At 30.3% G+C, this 18,505-nt stretch overlaps 2 protein-coding genes across 2 annotated transcripts; one reads left to right on the top strand and one right to left on the bottom strand.

Annotated features, from left to right (window-relative positions):
- The first annotated feature begins 3,315 nt into the window (after positions 1–3,315).
- Positions 3,316–6,049, top strand: LOC408439 (MATH and LRR domain-containing protein PFE0570w). The gene is made up of 4 exons (XM_391986.7): positions 3,316–3,552; positions 3,649–3,771; positions 3,852–4,032; positions 4,114–6,049. Exons 1-4 carry the CDS (start codon positions 3,480–3,482, stop codon positions 5,864–5,866), a joined length of 2,130 nt encoding a protein of 709 aa, XP_391986.4. The 5' UTR covers positions 3,316–3,479; the 3' UTR covers positions 5,867–6,049.
- A 20-nt stretch (positions 6,050–6,069) lies between these two features.
- On the bottom strand, positions 6,070–7,310 carry LOC100578853 (probable transcriptional regulatory protein mhp472). The gene is made up of 4 exons (XM_006565046.3): positions 7,076–7,310; positions 6,735–6,981; positions 6,460–6,622; positions 6,070–6,377 (listed from the first exon to the last, which is right to left on the bottom strand). Exons 1-4 carry the CDS (start codon positions 7,293–7,295, stop codon positions 6,168–6,170), a joined length of 840 nt encoding a protein of 279 aa, XP_006565109.1. The 5' UTR covers positions 7,296–7,310; the 3' UTR covers positions 6,070–6,167.
- Between the last annotated feature and the right edge of the window lie 11,195 nt (positions 7,311–18,505).

Here is an 18,505-nt window from a genome sequence, read left to right as displayed (position 1 = left end):
TTTTTTATGAACGTAAAAAAAAAAAAAAAAAAGAAATATTTAATTTCTCTTCCATAATATTGAAAAGTTAAATACATAGGAGTAGAAAGATGTAAGTGTACATTCTATAAAATTTTACGATTTTAAGATTTTTAGTATATGCAAATTTCTCTGAAGAGAGATAAGAAATCTAGGCGTGCTTTTTGTTTGAAGACTCTTGTTAGACACCATTAAGATAAAAACAGCTTGTAAAGTTTTAGATTTAGATTTTTTATTATTTCCTTTATCGATGCTATTTTGTAATAATTTTCAATTTATTAATTTTGATTACTTACTTAATTGTAATAATAAATACGAAAAAAAAAAAGAAAAAAAAAATTAGAATACGTTTTACGTATAAATTAAACTCTTTGTATCACGCAATAAATGATTTTATCAAACGATTGCGCATTACTTTAAAGATAATAATGGTCTCGTGGTTACAAGAAAATATAAATACACGATTCTATTTGCATTTTCTATTTGCATTTTCCGTTATGTCAACGCGATTTCTTTTTTTTTTTTTTTTTTTTTTTTTTTTTTTTTTTTTTTTTTTTTTTTTTTTTTTTCTTTTTTTTTTTACTCTCGCAAGGCGAATCTACTTTCCGCGAGGACACGCGTGTAACGATTCATCAATCGGACAGAGAGAGGGTTACGAGATTCTCCTTCACGCTATGATAACATATTGAATGCTAAAACCTTCTCGTTAAATATACGCACTTTTGTCCTCTTCATGCTACTCAACGCTGAAATTAACGAATTAAGTAAGTTTGTAGCGCTTCGGCAAATTTGTCGATCAAAAACTCATATCTCGACCGGTCAACAACGAATAACAACAACAACAACAACAAAAACAATAACAACGACGAGGACAACAACAACAACAACAACATCTTCTCTCGCAGGATGCAAATTTCCTTCCATTAGACATCGTGAAATCATCATTCTCCATGCCTGCAGAGTATACAGAGTTGTGAAAAAATTAAGAACAAAGATACACATTCATCGAGGCGATTGGTTGATCCCCTCTCCCCCCCTCTGTTCGAGACCTCGGCGTTTACGGCGTTTCGGGGCACAAGCCGTTCAATTTCCGCGGCCGACCATAAAACCCGCGCCGCGAGACGTGGCGGACGGTAGTGTATATTGGCGTGCATTTAGCTCGTCGCGCGCGCCGCTGACAGAAGAGGGATTTGCCTTCGCCGCTTTACTGGATTTACCGAGACACCTCGTGAAACACGCCCATGTTTGACTTTAGCTTTTGAAGCGACGCCGAAATTTTCACAGAAACCCACCGCCTTCGCGCTAGACAAGGAGAAAGAGAGAGGGTGGGAGGAAGGGAGGGAGGGAGATGTACCATGCCCAGAGGAACGATACAGAACTTATCACGACGCGTAGAAACGATGTGTCGACAACGGAGAGAATAGATTGTTTGTCGATTTTTAGTCACCTCGCGCGCTATAAAGCTGCCTCGCTCGTAAATGCCTTGCCTTTGCGGGCCCTTGTTTCGTTGTCGTGCGATCACGTTGGACGAATCATCGAAAGTAGATTCTTTGATTATTATTTTTGTTTTTTTTTTTTTTGTATATAAGATTAATATTGATAATGATGATGAAATAACAATGGTTTCTGTCTTTTTTAAATCATCTTGATGTTAATATTGATGTTAATTAGATTTAATTAGATTATAGAATCATTTTGTCAAAGCGAGGCAAAATATGTGTTTCGTTTTGTTATTTGATTCTTAAGTGCTTAGTAATTAATATAAAATTGTGTAATATTGTTTGGTTTAATAGTAATAATTATTGCTTCAAAACGATTGTTATTTTTGCTATTTATAATGTAATTCGTATGATAATAACAATGATGAATTTAGAAAAATAAGAAGAGATGTATTTATGTCATAATGGAGTTGTTATCTAATTTCAAATATATTATCAATGTAATAGAAAATTTAATTACAATTCCTTTCGTTCCAATAATATACTGTTTTAATTTAATTTTAAATAGATAATGTCACATGTGTCATAATATTTAATTAGAATAGGAAAACTTACTAGAGTAGAATATACGTACAAATGCATAGAATAGATAAACATTTTGATGACCTAAGAATTTGGAGATTATCTTATTTTATTATTTTTGTATTGATGATTACTAAAATTTAAGTTTATTGATTGATTTTAATAGTATTTATCAATAATTGATAATCAGATAAATAATATAGATCGAATATGAAACTATAGGGCAAGTAATGGAGGATAACTATATTATCATACAGTAGTATAGATCAACAATTCTTGTATCCTTTAAAATGAAAAAAATTGTCAAAAAATATTCGAATTTGTTATAAAAGATAAATATACAAAAATATTTCTAGGATTAAAAATAATTTGCTTGATTTATATTTAATTTTTTTTGTTTAAAAAAGTTTAAAACTATTAGACAAATTTAAATTTTTAATTATTATCCATGGAGATTAATATTTAACGTATATATATATTATTAAATATGTAATCTAGCAATTTAGTCTAATTTCATTGTTTAATCATAAATATTAAATATTAATATTATAAATATTAAATAAATATTATGTATAACATATAGAAATATAAAAATATATATGAAATATGTATATGACGTATAAAAAAAAAATATATATAAAATATATATAAAATATATACTTTTTTATGATATATAAAAATAGAATGAAATAATTCTATTATTTAGATTTTTAATTAATTAATTGAGTGATTGAAAACCGTATAAATTTAATTAGAAATCACTGTCATTCGAATGTATAAAATATAAATATAAACAAGGAGAGCAAATAATAGGAAAAGGACTCATTAAAAATGTGAATTCAATGCCATCTCTAGTATATCGCAAATGAAACGATCTTAAACAAGGAGAAGAAATAGTGAAAGAAGAATAGATAAAATAAGAATCAATAGTGCTATCTCTTGAGTGTTACAGACATTTCTTTAGAATTAACTTTCTAAAAGCTCAAGAGATGGCGCTCATGACCAATTCTTATCCTATTTCTTTCCTTCTTTTACTATTCTTTCTTTTTCTTTATATTTGTTTCATCTACGGTACTTTAGAGATGGCGCTGCTTCTACAATTTTTAATATATCTCTATCTTTCTCGCATTGTTTCCTTTCTTTTTTTAAATTTTTGTTTCTAAATTTCAACACTCTAGAGATGGCGCTGATTTCATAATTTTTAATCTATCTTCGTTCATTATTCGCTTTCCTTGTTTATTATATTTCTACGAATTCAAAAGATTATCTATGTTATATCGTGTTCGTGGCGCAAATATATTTGGCATGGGGTCTATATAACTTTTTTTTAAACTATAGAAGAAAATATAAAAACAATTGAATTAATTATTGGAAAATTGTCACAATACAGTGACTATATTAATATTATAAATTAATTATAGCTTTAAAAATTTAAATAAAATGTCTATGCTTGCGGAACCTCGTAGAAAACAAAAATGGTCACTTAATCCTCGAGGAAAAGAATGGAGCGAAGGTTTGTAAAGATTTTAATTTATTAAATCTTATTTAAATAAATAAATATAAATACTGTGTTGAGATTTTAATTTTATTTATGTCTTTTCGAAAATAGATTCAAACAAATTTGGACAAAAAATGCTAGAAAAGATGGGTTGGACAAATGGTAAAGGACTTGGAGTAAACGAACAAGGTATAACAGAACATGTTCGTGTATCGTTTAAAAATGATACAGCAGGTAAATATTACTTAACAATTATAATTAAGCAATTTATATTTAATAAACGATATAAAATAAAAATTATTTGTTTCTTCTAGGCATTGGATTTAAACAAGATAGTATCAACGAAGCATGGACAGAACACCAAGATAATTTTAATGATTTTTTACAAAAACTTCAACAGAATGAAATTAACAGTACGCAAACAGAGGAAAATAAAAATGTATTAAGTGGAAAATCGTTAGAATTGAAATCCAAACAAAGTCGTACTCGTGTTCAGTAAGTTATATATAATATATAATATATTAGAATATAATATAAAAATATTTCATTTTTTTCTTATTTTATTATTATCCTTAGCTACCAAAAATTTACAAGGGGAAAAGATGTAAATAAATATAGTGCAAAAGATTTAGCAAATATATTTGGTCAAAAAGAACTTAATATAAATAATAATAACAGTAAGGACGATAATAGTTCAGTTGGTATTCAGGAAAATAGAAATGGTGTTATAACTATAAATGGTGGTAATATGACTGAATATTTCATGAAGAAAGGTCAAGATTTTTCTTTGATGCAAAATAAACATAAAAAACATCAGAAGAATAAGGAAGAATCTGAATATCCTGGATTTGGATTTTCTTCTGAACTTAAAAAAGTACAATCTCATGAAAGTGACGAAAGCAAAGAAATACAAACTGATTGTAATTATGTTTTTGATAATCCTTGTATTCAATTAAATTCTGAAAATATTTCAAATGTTAATAATGAAATTGAATTTTCTAAAAAAAGAAAATCTAATAACATTGAATTACATTTAAGCGACAAAGTTAAAAAATTTAAAGAAGATAATATAAATGAGAAAGTATGCGCAAATGGTATTGTGAACGCTGGTTTAAATTTAGAATATCAAGATAATGAAATATGTAATGGAAAAGAATTTGAGGTATCTAGAGTACAATTTGGTGTTACAAATTCAGCTTTAGATTTGAGTGATGAAGTAAATAAGAAAAGAGTAACATTTAATGATCACGTAGAATATAGTACAGATTGTATAAAAAAGAAAAAAAATAGAACTACATTAGATAAATTCGAAGTTGAAAATAAAAAAGTTAAAAAAAAGAAAAAACATGATGTTATTGCCGATAATTCAATATTATCTGGTTTTGTTAATGAAGCTTTAGATATTGCAGAAACAATCGAAGAAGTACATGATAATGAAGTTAATGAACGTAAAAGTAAAAAATCTAAAAAACGAAATCATCAATCAAATTTAGAAACAATAGTAGAAATATCAGAGGAAGAAAAAGCATGCGAAGATGAGATAAAAATTAAACATGTTAAAATGAAAGATAATACACTAGATAACTCTATAGTTCAAGATGCTTCGAATAAAAAAAAGAAAAAGAAAAAAGATAAAGATAAAGAGAAAATAGAAATTCATGTTGAGAATAAATATGATGAAAAAATAGAAAAAAAAATAATTTCAGAAATAAATACACTTGAAAAAGATTGTGAAATTCACGAAGATCAAAAAAATATTATTAAAAAAAAAAAGAAAAAAAAAGATAAAGATAAAAGTATTGAACCGAACATAAAAAAAGAGGAAAATACTAAACCTACAATTAAATCTGAAGCTAAAACTTTGAAAAATATAGAAGAAAAAAACATAAAATTAAAAACTATACAAGTAAAAAACAAGAGAGTTAAAGAAGATGATGGTATAAATGATCTTAATCTTAAAGTAACAAAGAAAGACCAAAAAAAAAATGTTAATAAAGAAAATACAGAAAATATAGAAAATACGAATGAAAATGAAACAAATAAATCAGAAAAGAAGAAACATAAAAAATTAATAAATGAATGTGTAGATAATAAAAATTTCAATGATATAGAATTTGAAAAAAAAACTGTAGAACAAAGAAATATAATAGTCAGAAATACACAATCGAAAACATTTAATAATAGAACATTTAATACTTCTAGTCCTTGGAATGAAAAAGCTAAAATGTCAAAAAGACTATTAATATCTTTATTTAATAAAAACTCCACTGTGAATTTTCCAGGATCTAATATGCATGATATAAAAGGTTATGGTATTGATATACACTAAAATATAAAAAAATAAGTATACTTTCAATATTTTATGTATAATATATAATATATACATAATATTATATATATATAAATAAAATATATAATTGATTTATTAAATAACAATATTTATTATTAAAATTCTGTTAAAAACAGAATTCTTTTTATTTATATTTTTCTGAAATAAAATTATTTTATATATGTAAATAAAATGTATTCGCATTTTTTTAAATTATTGTTAAATTATTTTCCGATATATACAAAAAGATTTAAATTTGATCAATTGATAATATTATTATGTAATAATTACAATTTTTAATTTAAGATACCAAAATATTATCTTCTATTTTTTCAATTTCTTTTATTTCTGCTAAAAGTTTTTCTTTACATTTTCTAATAACTTCTATATCTTCTTTTAATATTTGAACTCTAGTATTTGGTATACATTCATTTTTTATTGAAAGTATAGTATATCCTAGATTTTCTAATTGAGTTAGGATTTTTTCTGGCTGAAGAAATTCACCTGTGAACTATATATATAAAAAAAAAAAATATTATGATAAAGAAATAAAAAACTTATTTTAATAAATTATTGATAAAAAGAATTAATACCTTAAAACATTCATTATTTTCATATTTTATTTCTTCTACTTCTTCTGCATTAGCTATTATTGCATCTTCCATTGCTTGATCCAAATTACAGTTTTTAGAAGCTATAATATAACTTGTACAATCAAACAAGTTGAATAGGGCTGAAGAATCTACAATTTTGGCACTAAATATTATATAATAATTATAATAATTAGTATAATTCAATAATTAAAATATAATATAAAAATATTCATAAAAAAAAAAGAGAAGAAAATCTTAAGTATGAAAGAACTCACTTGAATTTTTTTAATATATAAGTGATTTGTAATTTTTTGTCAGTAATATTATCGGTTACAATATAAAGAACAAGCATAACTTCTTTTGAAATGCGAGCAGATATTACATAAGTTGAACCATTTTTCTTTGTGTTTTCTAATTTGTCTAAAATTGATTTTAATGTATTTTTTGGCATATTAATTTTTTTTGCTTGATTAATTAACTGTGCTAATTTTACATTTTCCGTTGGATCTGAATTGCCAGTTTCTTTAACAAAAAAAAAAAATTATATTCTTTAAATAAAAAAATTTTCTTTATTTATTTTTCATTTATTTTCTTTACATGTAGAAAATGTAATTACCTTTAATCACACTTTTCATTTTAATAGCTAGGTTTCTAAATATTGCTGATTTTTCACTATCTTGAGCCTGTTTAGTAGCCTTAATATTTTTCCATTTACTATGACCTGCATATCTTCTTGTTTCTACAAAAATATTTCTATATGTATTATAAATCAAAGTATTCCATTGATACTTCATTGTAGAGAATTGAAGAAAAGTTAGAAAGGTTATAATATACATCAGTATCTCATAGGGAAATTTAAGATTTTGTTCGTAGATATGTTAAAATACTAAAATATAGGGATAAAATTTGAACAAAATCCCTATATATATATATTTAATTAAGGAAAACTATATTTTTATAACTATTTGAATTATTACGTTAATATATTCATGGAATATCTTTAAAAAATCAATTCTAGAAACTATAAAACAAATACAAAAATATTGATTGAATTTATTAAGCAATTGAAGTTTGTATTAGATGAAGCGAGATGGAAGTAAAATAATACAGCGCGCCGCGTTATGGTGGAAAATAGAACTATATCTTCGTCTTACTTTATCTAACGTAAACTTCAATTGCTCATAATTTAATAAATAAATTTCAACCGATATTAGATATAAATATTTCTCTATATTAATTTTTGTATTTGTTTTAATTTGTAAAATCGAACAGAGCTTGAATATTTCAATACTCACTTGTACATTTTTTTCATATTAATCTTTCATGAATCATTTAGATTAAATTATTATATTTTAAAATATTTTTTTTTCCAAAAAAATATACTTAAATATATATTAAAATATATTTAAATAATATTACGTACAATAAATATAATATAATTAAAATAATATTATGAATATTCTCAATTATTCAAATAATTTTACACGATTATAATAATATTATTATATTTCTGATATCACTATTAAATTTTTATTAAAGTTATCATAAAATTTTTATGTTTTCATTTTAATCAATTCATTGTTTTATCCATAACAATAATTGTAATTAAAAAAGTACTTAAAATTAATTATATATATAAATATTATTTCACTAATGGTAATATTTAATCTTAAATTTCTATGAAATTATTGTCTGTACACAACATTGAACGCGTTAATTCACGTTCGAAGGACACAGAGAATGAAAACCGAAAACGGGGGATAGAACTAAGCGTTAACCGCAAACCGATACGATTTCGAATTCCACAATCTATCGTGGTTCAATGATGATACCCACCATTGAAATATCATTCAGATTCCAACTGTACTTAACGTCCATTATTCCATTATGCCATTATCGAAACAAGCGCCGCTCGACTTGTAACCAGATCCGCATACTTGAGTGTGGGGTGGTTTAACGATATGGATAAACGAAAAATAATTTATTGTGGCTGGTGTACGGGCTTTCGAGTTAATTAATTTGCTCGTTATCTGAAGTGAAGTAGTTGAAAATTAATTAGCTCTCCACTTTTAAACGAGAAAGTATTGTATAAATTTGTCTTAAAGTATTTCAACAAGTTTCGCTTGTGTATTTATACAATGCTACAATATTATAATCCTGTAATTTAAAATTTAATCAAATATTTATTTTCTAAATAACGATTTTACAAATAGTTTTTCAAAATATATATATATATATATATATATTTATGTCGAAAAATATGTATACATGAATTATTCATTCTGTTTTGCGATCGTCACGATATTCATTTTACGAAAAAGGAATATAATTTTGAATTTGAAGTTTGATTTTTAAACAATAAATCGCTTCGCGAAAATATGATGGACCGGATGCCATTGAATTCCAATGAAAAATTCATTTGCACTTTAACTTCTCCTGGCACGAGGATATTTCCAACATAATCTTTCTATAAATAATAATATATTAAAAAAAATAATAATAATCCCTTTTGATTCAACTTGATTCATACTTTGAATTTTATTCAAAATTATTTTTATTAGAATTAGAATCAATTAATATTTCGATCTTAATTTGACTTTATTTAACACACAGTTTTTAATAATCATATTTAACAGCGAGATTATAAAACAATAATATATCCATTATTTATTATTTTCAAAATTAGAAATATTATTTTCAAAATTAGAAATATATCATTTGTTCGTACGTATAATTAACAATAATTCAAATTTAAATTCAATACAATTTGTCTGAATTGAAAACAACGAGTAGGAAACGAGTATAAAACCTTAATTAATCGATTAAAAAATGAGAAATTGTTGAAATCCCAAAAAAAAAAAAAAAAAAAAAAGAAACGAATTAGCCTCTTATATAATTCACATGGATCGATCAACATTTGCTGGATCGACACAGCACTTTCGCCACCGAAATTCTCAATCTCTACTACTCGGTCTGTTCGTGGTCATTCTTTTTAATTACCCCTCGAGCGACTTCCAGGGGGGCCGGGATCTAACCGTGTTAACTCCCGTACCGGATGGCTCCTTTGACAACACCCGGTATAGGGACATGTTCACCGTGTCGTCATTGCCTTTAATTCACGTACGCTCGCCGCTTTCTGAACGGTTAACCAGACAGAATAAGAGGGGAGGGTGGAGGGTTTTAATAAATTTTGCACGAGAGTTCACCCTCCATTCTCCATTCCTATTAAGATGTATATATTCTTGCGCTCGAGCTAAACGCGGCAGGGGTTTCGCGGTCGGGACAAAAGGGGCGTGTATTCGAGGGAGAATTTTCTTTTATCGATATTTGCATGTCGCTTGCTCCCTTTTTTTTTTTTTTCTTCATTTTTTTGAAGAGTAGAATTTTGAAAGATCGTTTCACCTTATTCTTTTTCCTTTTCGAGCAGACGAATTTCCATTCTAATTTTTACCCGATGAAACGTTTCAAATAGTTGGAAATACTTGCGCGTAATTCATTTACCTCGAGACCGGTAACCGACCCACCCTCCCACCCCTGTTCGACTCGCGGGTACATCGAAGGCAATAAGAGCGTGAATAGCAGGCGGTTGAAAAATAAACCGAGTATTTATACCTCATTTCGTTCGTCGCAACGTGAATTCTTGCACTCGTCTCTGTCCCTTATCTTCGTTTCGCCCATTTCATCTACCAGTTTAATACCCACTTTATCGTCCTCAAGGTGCGCCACTCGCGAGCAACCCATTAACCAGGGAGAGAGGGTAGTACGCCGATATCAAAACTACTCGTTAACGTTATTTCGTTATTTTCTTCACTGGAAAATTCTTCTGTCTTTTCGTCGCGTTATTTTTCGCAATAATAAATTCCATATAACGATTGTTTCGTTTTCTTCCATTATAAAGTGTTTGTATATACAATATATATGTACATAAAATTCTACTTTTCGTCACATTATCCCATCGTAATTAAAAGACTTCGGGACAGAGATCTAATAAATCTTGTAACTCGCGTTGTCTTTCCGCCCTGATTCTCGCCGGATCACTTTAATCCCCTTTCTCTCCTTCCTCTTACGCGTCTACGCCCTATAGTCACCCTCTTTTCCCGTTTCTTTCACACTCTCCCTCCTCGTTCATCCTTCCTTCGTTTTCTCTCTTATCTTTTTTTTTTTCTCCACCTATTTTTATCCTCTATATTTCTGTCGTTATATGATGTTCTGTCTAGAGTATCTAACCTCTCTCTCTCTGTCTCTCTTTTAGGGTGGAAGCTCTCTAACGAACATGGTTGCGTCATCGTCTCGTAATTCGAAGTGTTGATGGAAATAATAAAAAAAAAATTAAAAAAAGGAAGAAAATGTTTAATTTCTACACGATCGTAATTATTAAAATAGGATATATTGGAGAAATATATAATTTATAACGAGTTAATCAATGTAATGTTGTTATAGGTTATATATACGTTAGAGAGAGAGAGAGAGAGAGAGAGAGAGAGAGAGAGAGAGAGGGAGAGCAATATATCATTATTTGCATCGAAACGTACAGTTCTTTTTCCTTTCATTCATGAATTCCTATCCTTTCCTTTCCTTTCCTTCCCTTCCTTTCCTTTCCTCCTTTCGTTTAAATTCACCACCTTGTTCCATTTCATCCACGCTTCGCTCTAAGGTATTTTATGAATACAAAAACTGGATATACATTCTGATTCAGGCTACAAGAATTTTATTTCCTTTGTTTCTTTCGTGCATTCTTCCCCTGCCTCGTTTTTTCACATTAGCTCTTCACAGACCATTTGTAAGTCTTTCTCCCTTTTACCAGAAGGAATAAATTTTATTATTATTCTATCTACCGCGCAATTTTTCTTTCTTTCCTCCGAATCTCGTTTCAATTTTCTTCTCGAAATTCACTCCCCACTACTTCACTTTTGTTCATCGATAAATTGTAAACGAAACGACGAGAAACGATGGCAAGAACAAAATTTTTTTCCCTGTTTATACTATTTAATTTGTCATATATTTTAATATACGAATATTTTACTCTCATTTCATTTTATCGAAACGAAACTGGCGTCAATGTAAACATCATTTAAAGAAGAGACATTAAATTTCAAATATCAATATTCATTTCTCTACGATTCTTCCTTCTTTAATACACCTTAAAAATGCAAATGTGATCGCATATTTTTCTTCCTCGCAAAACATTTGCATACCTTAATCTGATCCATCTCAAAATTAATCCAGGAGATATGCAAAAAGAAAAAAAAAAAAAAAAGAATCACAATATTCGATATTTTCCATCTTCTTTGTTTATCCCATCCCTTCAATTCCTCGCAGTCCATCCTCGTTCCATCTTCGTCCTTCCGCCTTCTCTTCCCCTCTCTCTCTCTCTCTCTCTCTCTCTCCATTCCTGCTGCCTCTCTTTCGAGCCGTTCCACGCGTATAGGTATGTACGCCATGTTCAATTTTATGAGGGGAAACGTATACGAGCGAGCCGACGGGCGACGTTTAATAAAGGCGTGGATGTGTGCGCTAGGGGTGCTAGTTAGCACAGCGCTCGGCGCCGGCGACGACGTCGCCGTCTGGACGCCTATGGCCTCCTCTCAACGTCCTACACCGACGTAGACGTAGACGTAGACGTAGACGCAGCCGACGACAACCTCGTCTCACTCTCTTCAGGCACGTTCTGACACAAAGTGGTCGTTCTTTAAAAAAAAAAAAAAAAAAATCCAGGGGACGTCTCGGTGATTTGAAATAATACCAACCGCCACGGCGCTTACTTGGTGTCGTTGCGTTCCGCTTTTTCTCATCGAGATTATTTCCTCGCCCACGTATGCACGAGAGTGACGAGATTCGGCAAGTCGGTCGAGAACGGACGAGAATTCCATTCGAAATTCGTTTTGAATTTTTGAAATCGGCGAAAGATATTTAATATTTTTTTTTCTTCGCGTGCGTGTTGTTAAATGTTGTATATTCGTGTTTGAAAAAAAAAAAAAGAAAACGTGAATTTTATAGTAAAATATGGCGGTTCAAAAGTAGTATAGGAGGGAGAAAAGGGAATGGATAAAATGGATATATTTAGATATAGGAATTCCTTCAAAACTAAATTAATTCGTTATTGTATATGATACTCTTTTTCAATAAACCGATATTTCATTAAAAGCAAAACCTGTTAAATGCAATATTTCATTAACAAAAAAGGAAAAAACATCCACCGATCGAAAAACAGTAACATAACGCGCCGGGTAAAAATTGTTACAAAAAAAAAAAAAAAGAAATCAGAAGCAGAAGGGCGTAGTTTCAATAAATTTCCATTGCTCGTTCCTTTCTCCCGCTATTTTCATTTCAAATCATTTCCAAAATCAAATATTTTTTTCAATATTTTCGCGGGACAATTTTCCCATGATAATTGGTTAAAATAATATTTTATTTAAGGAAGAAACACTTTCTGTTTTACAATTTTAAAATCGAAAAGAAAAACAGTTTTGCTTGTCACCTTTTGATTTTTCATGAGTTTCCGCATCGCGACACTAGGGAATTTTTGATTTGCAGTGCTCGCTCGGTTAAAATACATTGAATTCGTTCCATTCAGTTTGAAAATGAAAATTTGCTCGAATTTCGAGAAACAGGGAAGAAAATTAAACACGGGAGGAAAGGGGGGGAACGGAGAAAATCGAGGAGAAGTATATAAAAGAGAAAGGGAAATCACGGAGGGTATGGGTTTCCAGGCGAACAATTTCGAGTCGTAAGCCGAAAGGTCGTTCGCTTGCTAATTGCAGGCGTTTGCACGCGCGTTGCACGCCGGTGACTTTTGTATATTCGCGAATAGCCTCGATTGCTTTGAAAGGAGTCAGTGAGAAAACGATTTTTATGGAAACCTTGGCTCAGTCTTATGGAAGCGAGTGGTACACGCACTCGTTGCGACTTTATTAGTCGGTTGTAATGAGGCTGAGAGGGTTGAGAACAAACGAGTGTTGCAGGTCAACATTCGTCGAACGAGAGATTCTTTTCATCCCCCTCTTCGTCCATCATTTTTTCCTTTTTCCTCCACTGATTCTTCGACCATTTTCAAGTTCTTCAACTTTCTCTTTATTTTCCTTTTTCCTCTCTCTCTCTCTCTCTTTCTCTCTCTTCATCGTTTTAATTCTTCGTTAGCCGTGTTATTCTATTCGTTTCTTCCCTTCATTCTCTCTCTCTGGATAGGTTGTATGCGTTTCAACGTATTTAGCGGGCAGTAAAAGCCTTAATGAAAAGGATCTCGACTTCACGAGGCAGTAAAATCGGTTATATATCGGAGCTACAATGGAAAGTGGAAGAAGGAAAAGTCGAACGAATGCAATTTATCGTTTAATCATATAAATCCGTGGATAGTTTCTTCTCTCGCGATTGGAAAGATCTTAAAGAGTTGAAATATTTTGATACATTGAATGTTATTTAATAGTTGGTTCAGTTATACGATGTTGAGTAATTGCATAGTAAGGGTATCTATAATTATTTTGTAACGATAGAAGTTCAAGATAAATTAAGAGTCATTTATAGACGACAAAAATATATACTGGGTTGATATTGGCAAAGTTCGATGTAGGTGTAATTATTGTTCTAGGATATTGTACTAGGACAGGTGTAATTATTAGGATATATATAACATAGTTCAATTTACCATTGTTATTTTTACGATGTTCAAACATAAGAGACATAATTAACGTCTGAAGGTATGTTTTAACGTGTTTGTTTTAATTTAAGGTAATATAAAAGCATGGTATTTTATGAATTTTAATAAAAGCAAATTTAAAGAGACGCTAGAAAATTTATTGTAGCAAGCACAAATAAAATTTCTGCTTATCGTTTGATCTAATATATCGTACATGATATAAATTTTTAATTACATTGTTATCTTCTACTCTCCAAATTTCAAATTTATAATTTATAATTTCTATTCCATTCTATTCCATTGCACGAATCCAAAAGCATCCAAAAACATTTCAATCCTCTAAAAACCATTTCCCCTAATACCAATAACTCGCATAAAAGCTTCGAAGCATCAGGGGAGGCTCATTAATACCAAGTTATCTCGTTGGAGCAACAGATTTCACGCCAATACAATTTTACGATTCTCGTCGCAAGAAAATAAAAATAAAAATAGAAAAAAAAAAAACGAAAAAGAAAAACATACAAGTATATCCAGAGACCCAGATCGTACACAGATCGAAGTGATCCTACGCTTTCAATACGAGAAAATGCTTAAACTCGGTATTACATAACCTTCTAGAATGGCGCACTATCCCTGGAAATGGTTGACATCGGTCGTCTCGAAACACCACGGTCATATGGCGTCAGGAACAACGGATCGAAACTCTGGAAACTCTATGTATTCTCTCTCTCTCTCTCTCTCTCTCTCTCTCTCTCTCTCTCTCTTTCCTTTCTCTTCTCCCTCGTTCGTTTTGCCTTTTTTCCCCCACCGTCCACGAGGCGCGTCGAACGCATCCAATAAAGGTGAGGTTAACGATGGATCGTTAACTTAATGAACGATGGGAACACAACGTTAAACGCGAGCGCCCACACGTGGCGCGTGTAAAAACGTCTGCGGAGAAATTACAGTTGACAGACATTGTCTTCGTCATTCTACAGCTTGTTGCGATGCTCGATCGATCAAACAGGAATCATATCGATCAACCGAGCCCGCTCGAGCGTACACGCTTCGAACTCCTCTGTCCTTTTTTATTTCGCAGTGCATCGAAAAAATATATTTTCGTTGATACGAAACGATAGATTTTTTTAGCTTTATCGATAGATTTGCGCGATATCTTTGAAGGATCGACTCGAAGAGAACGAATGCAAAATTGTTGGTTAGATTACAATAGATTGAATTATTTCTTACGATTTAATTTTGTCAAAACGAGACAGATGAAAACAGATAATACGCTGTGTCATTCGAAAAATATGCTATTATTCTGATCTGTTTTTGTTACCTTTTATACAAATGCGAGTTAGAGAATAATCTTTTTTTATAATATCAGAATTTTTTACAAATATTATATATTCTTTCTCTCTCTGGCTCTTTGATTTTTCTCTTTCAATATTCAATGCCCAATTCCCTGCTTCTATCACTCCCTGAAATTCTCCATCCTCCCCTACTAGTCTTCGTTGCTCTCCTTTTGCCCGTATAATCCGCAAATTACTAACCTAACCTCCGCGAGCATCTTAAAGACCATGGCTTGTTCGTGGTAGATTCAAAGGAGGTAATACCCGGTCCAGACTTGGCAAAGATCCGGACGAACGAAGGGCTCTGAAAGAAGGATGAAATACTTTTCTCCTCGCTATCTGTTTCCTCGTTCATGCATCCTCCTCCCGTCCCTCTTTTCCGTCAACGAGTCAGAGAGCCTTCCGGGATGCCTCTCTTTCAACGATGCTTTTGCAAATATTTATTACGTAGAAAAAAAAAATATAAAGTTTCGACCACTTATCATTCGATTATAATAATTTAGGAATCGAAGAAAATTTGACAGATCTTAGATTCGATTAAATTTCACCGTGAAAACGATATTTAAACTTTTTCTTTAAATTGAGTTTCAAAGATTTTTCAAGAGAGAAACGAAACTTTAATATTTGATTATCGAGAAATGTTTAAATATGATTGATTGGAATTGAATTAGATTGATTAGAATTTTAGATGAATTTTATTATTTGGGAATAATATTTGTTTTATTTTTCTATTGAATATATTGTAACAATAAGAGATAATATATATGTACTGTATAACCTATTTTAGGATAAATGTGTAGTAGTCGTTCATTGAAAATTTTATTGTTGTATGTTATATAGGATGTTGACAGGATGTTTACAGCAGTCAGAGATTGTATATATTTTTTTATGGCCTTGTATGGAAATAATGACTTTCCTCTTTTGTGTCAAGGTGCACGATATAATATTAGATTGCTCAGGGCATAATAATAGTATGATGTATTGCACGTATAATAATAATATGCGAATATAATCTTGCACTTTATTTATAAAATGTTCGATGTTGATCGCATCGATAAAAAGAAAAGTTGTTTCAAATTTTAAAAGAGAATGGAAAAATATCAGATAAATGTAAAATAATTTCGATAAATTGTAAATTTAAAAAAATCCAAAAATGATATGTACAATTTTGTAATTTTTAATAATTTAAAATTGTTTGTTCCTGAAAAATAAGCTCATAAATTTAATTGGTAGCGTGATGCATTGTTATGTTCGAAAAGAATTTTATGAAATTTTTATAAAGGGAAATATTTCCACGTGAAAAACAACGGGAGGAGAGCGAAACAAAAGTGATGCAAAGAGACTTTTCCAACGATAATGTATCCTCTCATCTGTAATTTTTCCCGTATTTCCTTCATCAGCTTTCCTGAGATCGGTGTCCTCGTATAGTTTTGCTTCATTATTCGACGATCCCTCGTAACGAAAACTTGCGTGAGAACTTTTTCATTTCGACAACCCTGTTATTTAATCGAACAAGAAGAGTGTATTAGCTTTAACAACGAGCTTTACATCATATTTCTTTTCTTTTTTTTTTTTATTTCCAGCACTCGTTTAATCAGTGACTTCGATTCAAGACGATTCCTCCGTTGATTAGAAGAATTCTTTGAAAATAGAGACTTATGCTCTGTTGTCTTGTAATCGTGTACTTTGATCTTGCATTGACAATTGCTATTTCTATAAATTGCACGAAAGAATTTTATTCTTTACGTTATATTTTTTTGGACAAATATTGACAATCATCGAATATATGTTTTTTATTATCATATTGAATTTTATAAAGAATACGTGGAGAAAGAAATTTTCTTTAAATGGGATTAATAATATTCATTTATTTTGCAATTATTTCTTCTTATATTATCGATTATTATTTATTATTATATTCGTTCAATCGTTATAAAATTTAACTAATTCTAATATTCAATAATAATTAGTGATCAAATATACAAACGAGTCAATAATTAATATTAGTATAATTATACATATAATTAATTTTGATCGGATTTCGGCCATTTTGAAAATAAATATTTTACAATACACGCATGTGCGATAATTTCAGACTTACTCACAATTGCATAACCGAATATTTACATAATCTTATGTATACGTAAATTATAAAAAAAAAAAAAATAGAATATATTTCACGCGAATGATTCGATTCTATCCACTTCTGTCTAATCTTACAATTATTTCGAATTAATTTCGACAACAATTTAAGTCCGTTTTAAAAGTAACACAAATAACATGCATACACGCGCGAAGAAAAGGAGCACATTTTTTTGAGAAAAAAAAAAAGAAATCATTTAATAACGCGAACAACTCGTACGCTATAATGAAATTCTTTTCTGGGAAATTCTCTTTATCGAAAATTCACGCAGTCGTAACACGCATATAGGTATGGGAACGAGGACAAGCCGCAAATAAACCGCAGAAATTTATCGTGGCAAGCAACACGGTGCCTTAATCATCTGTCGCGTGGTCGTGCAACGAAGAAGTTAATTGACTTAAAGGTTGAATTACTGGGGGGTTAGTTCGCAGCTAACTACCATCAGGGGTTCGTGCCGGGCAAATTTATCTCTTCTATACGCGCGCACGTGATCTTTGTTTCCGCTTGCATTCTTACCTGTAAGTACAAATATGATTCATTTAACACCGCGTGACCAGAAAGAGAGAGAGAGAGAGAGAGTTTGATATTTAACGTATTTCAACATAACTATATTGTAATTAATATTTACGTAAACGAGAAAGATTTTTCTCAAATTAAATTATTACGATTAAAGAACGAAATGAAATGAACGAGAAATTTCATCAAGATCAGCATCACGTCAAGCGATAAGATGGTGTTTTGAGAATAATTTTTGGGAGGATTCCTCGAATTTCCATCCTCGTCCTCGCAACGAGAGAAGAAATCGCAGAAGGCTGAAAGATGGTGGAAATAAAAATTGAGGCGTGCATTAAGCCGCAGCAGGACCCGAGCAATTTCGTCTCCGGGATATTCCTCGGGATATTGCTACGTAAATAGATCGCATTTAGGGGCACTCAGCTC

This window comes from Apis mellifera, linkage group LG13, assembly GCF_003254395.2.
Source record: "Apis mellifera strain DH4 linkage group LG13, Amel_HAv3.1, whole genome shotgun sequence".
In the NCBI taxonomy this organism is placed as follows: Eukaryota; Metazoa; Arthropoda; class Insecta; order Hymenoptera; family Apidae; genus Apis; species Apis mellifera.
The sequence above is the reverse complement of the archived record's forward strand: the minus strand, read 5'-3'. Positions and strand labels throughout refer to the sequence as shown.

Coding starts and splice junctions, on each gene's coding strand:
- LOC408439 (XM_391986.7), top strand. CDS start 3,480: ATGTCTATGCTTGCGGAACCTCGTAGAAAACAAAAATGGTCACTTAAT. Junction 3,553..3,648: donor AGGAAAAGAATGGAGCGAAG/GTTTGTAAAGAT, acceptor TTTCGAAAATAG/ATTCAAACAAATTTGGACAA. Junction 3,772..3,851: donor GTTTAAAAATGATACAGCAG/GTAAATATTACT, acceptor TGTTTCTTCTAG/GCATTGGATTTAAACAAGAT.
- LOC100578853 (XM_006565046.3), bottom strand. CDS start 7,295: ATGTATATTATAACCTTTCTAACTTTTCTTCAATTCTCTACAATGAAG. Junction 6,982..7,075: donor AATGAAAAGTGTGATTAAAG/GTAATTACATTT, acceptor TTTTTGTTAAAG/AAACTGGCAATTCAGATCCA. Junction 6,378..6,459: donor AAAATAATGAATGTTTTAAG/GTATTAATTCTT, acceptor TTATATATATAG/TTCACAGGTGAATTTCTTCA.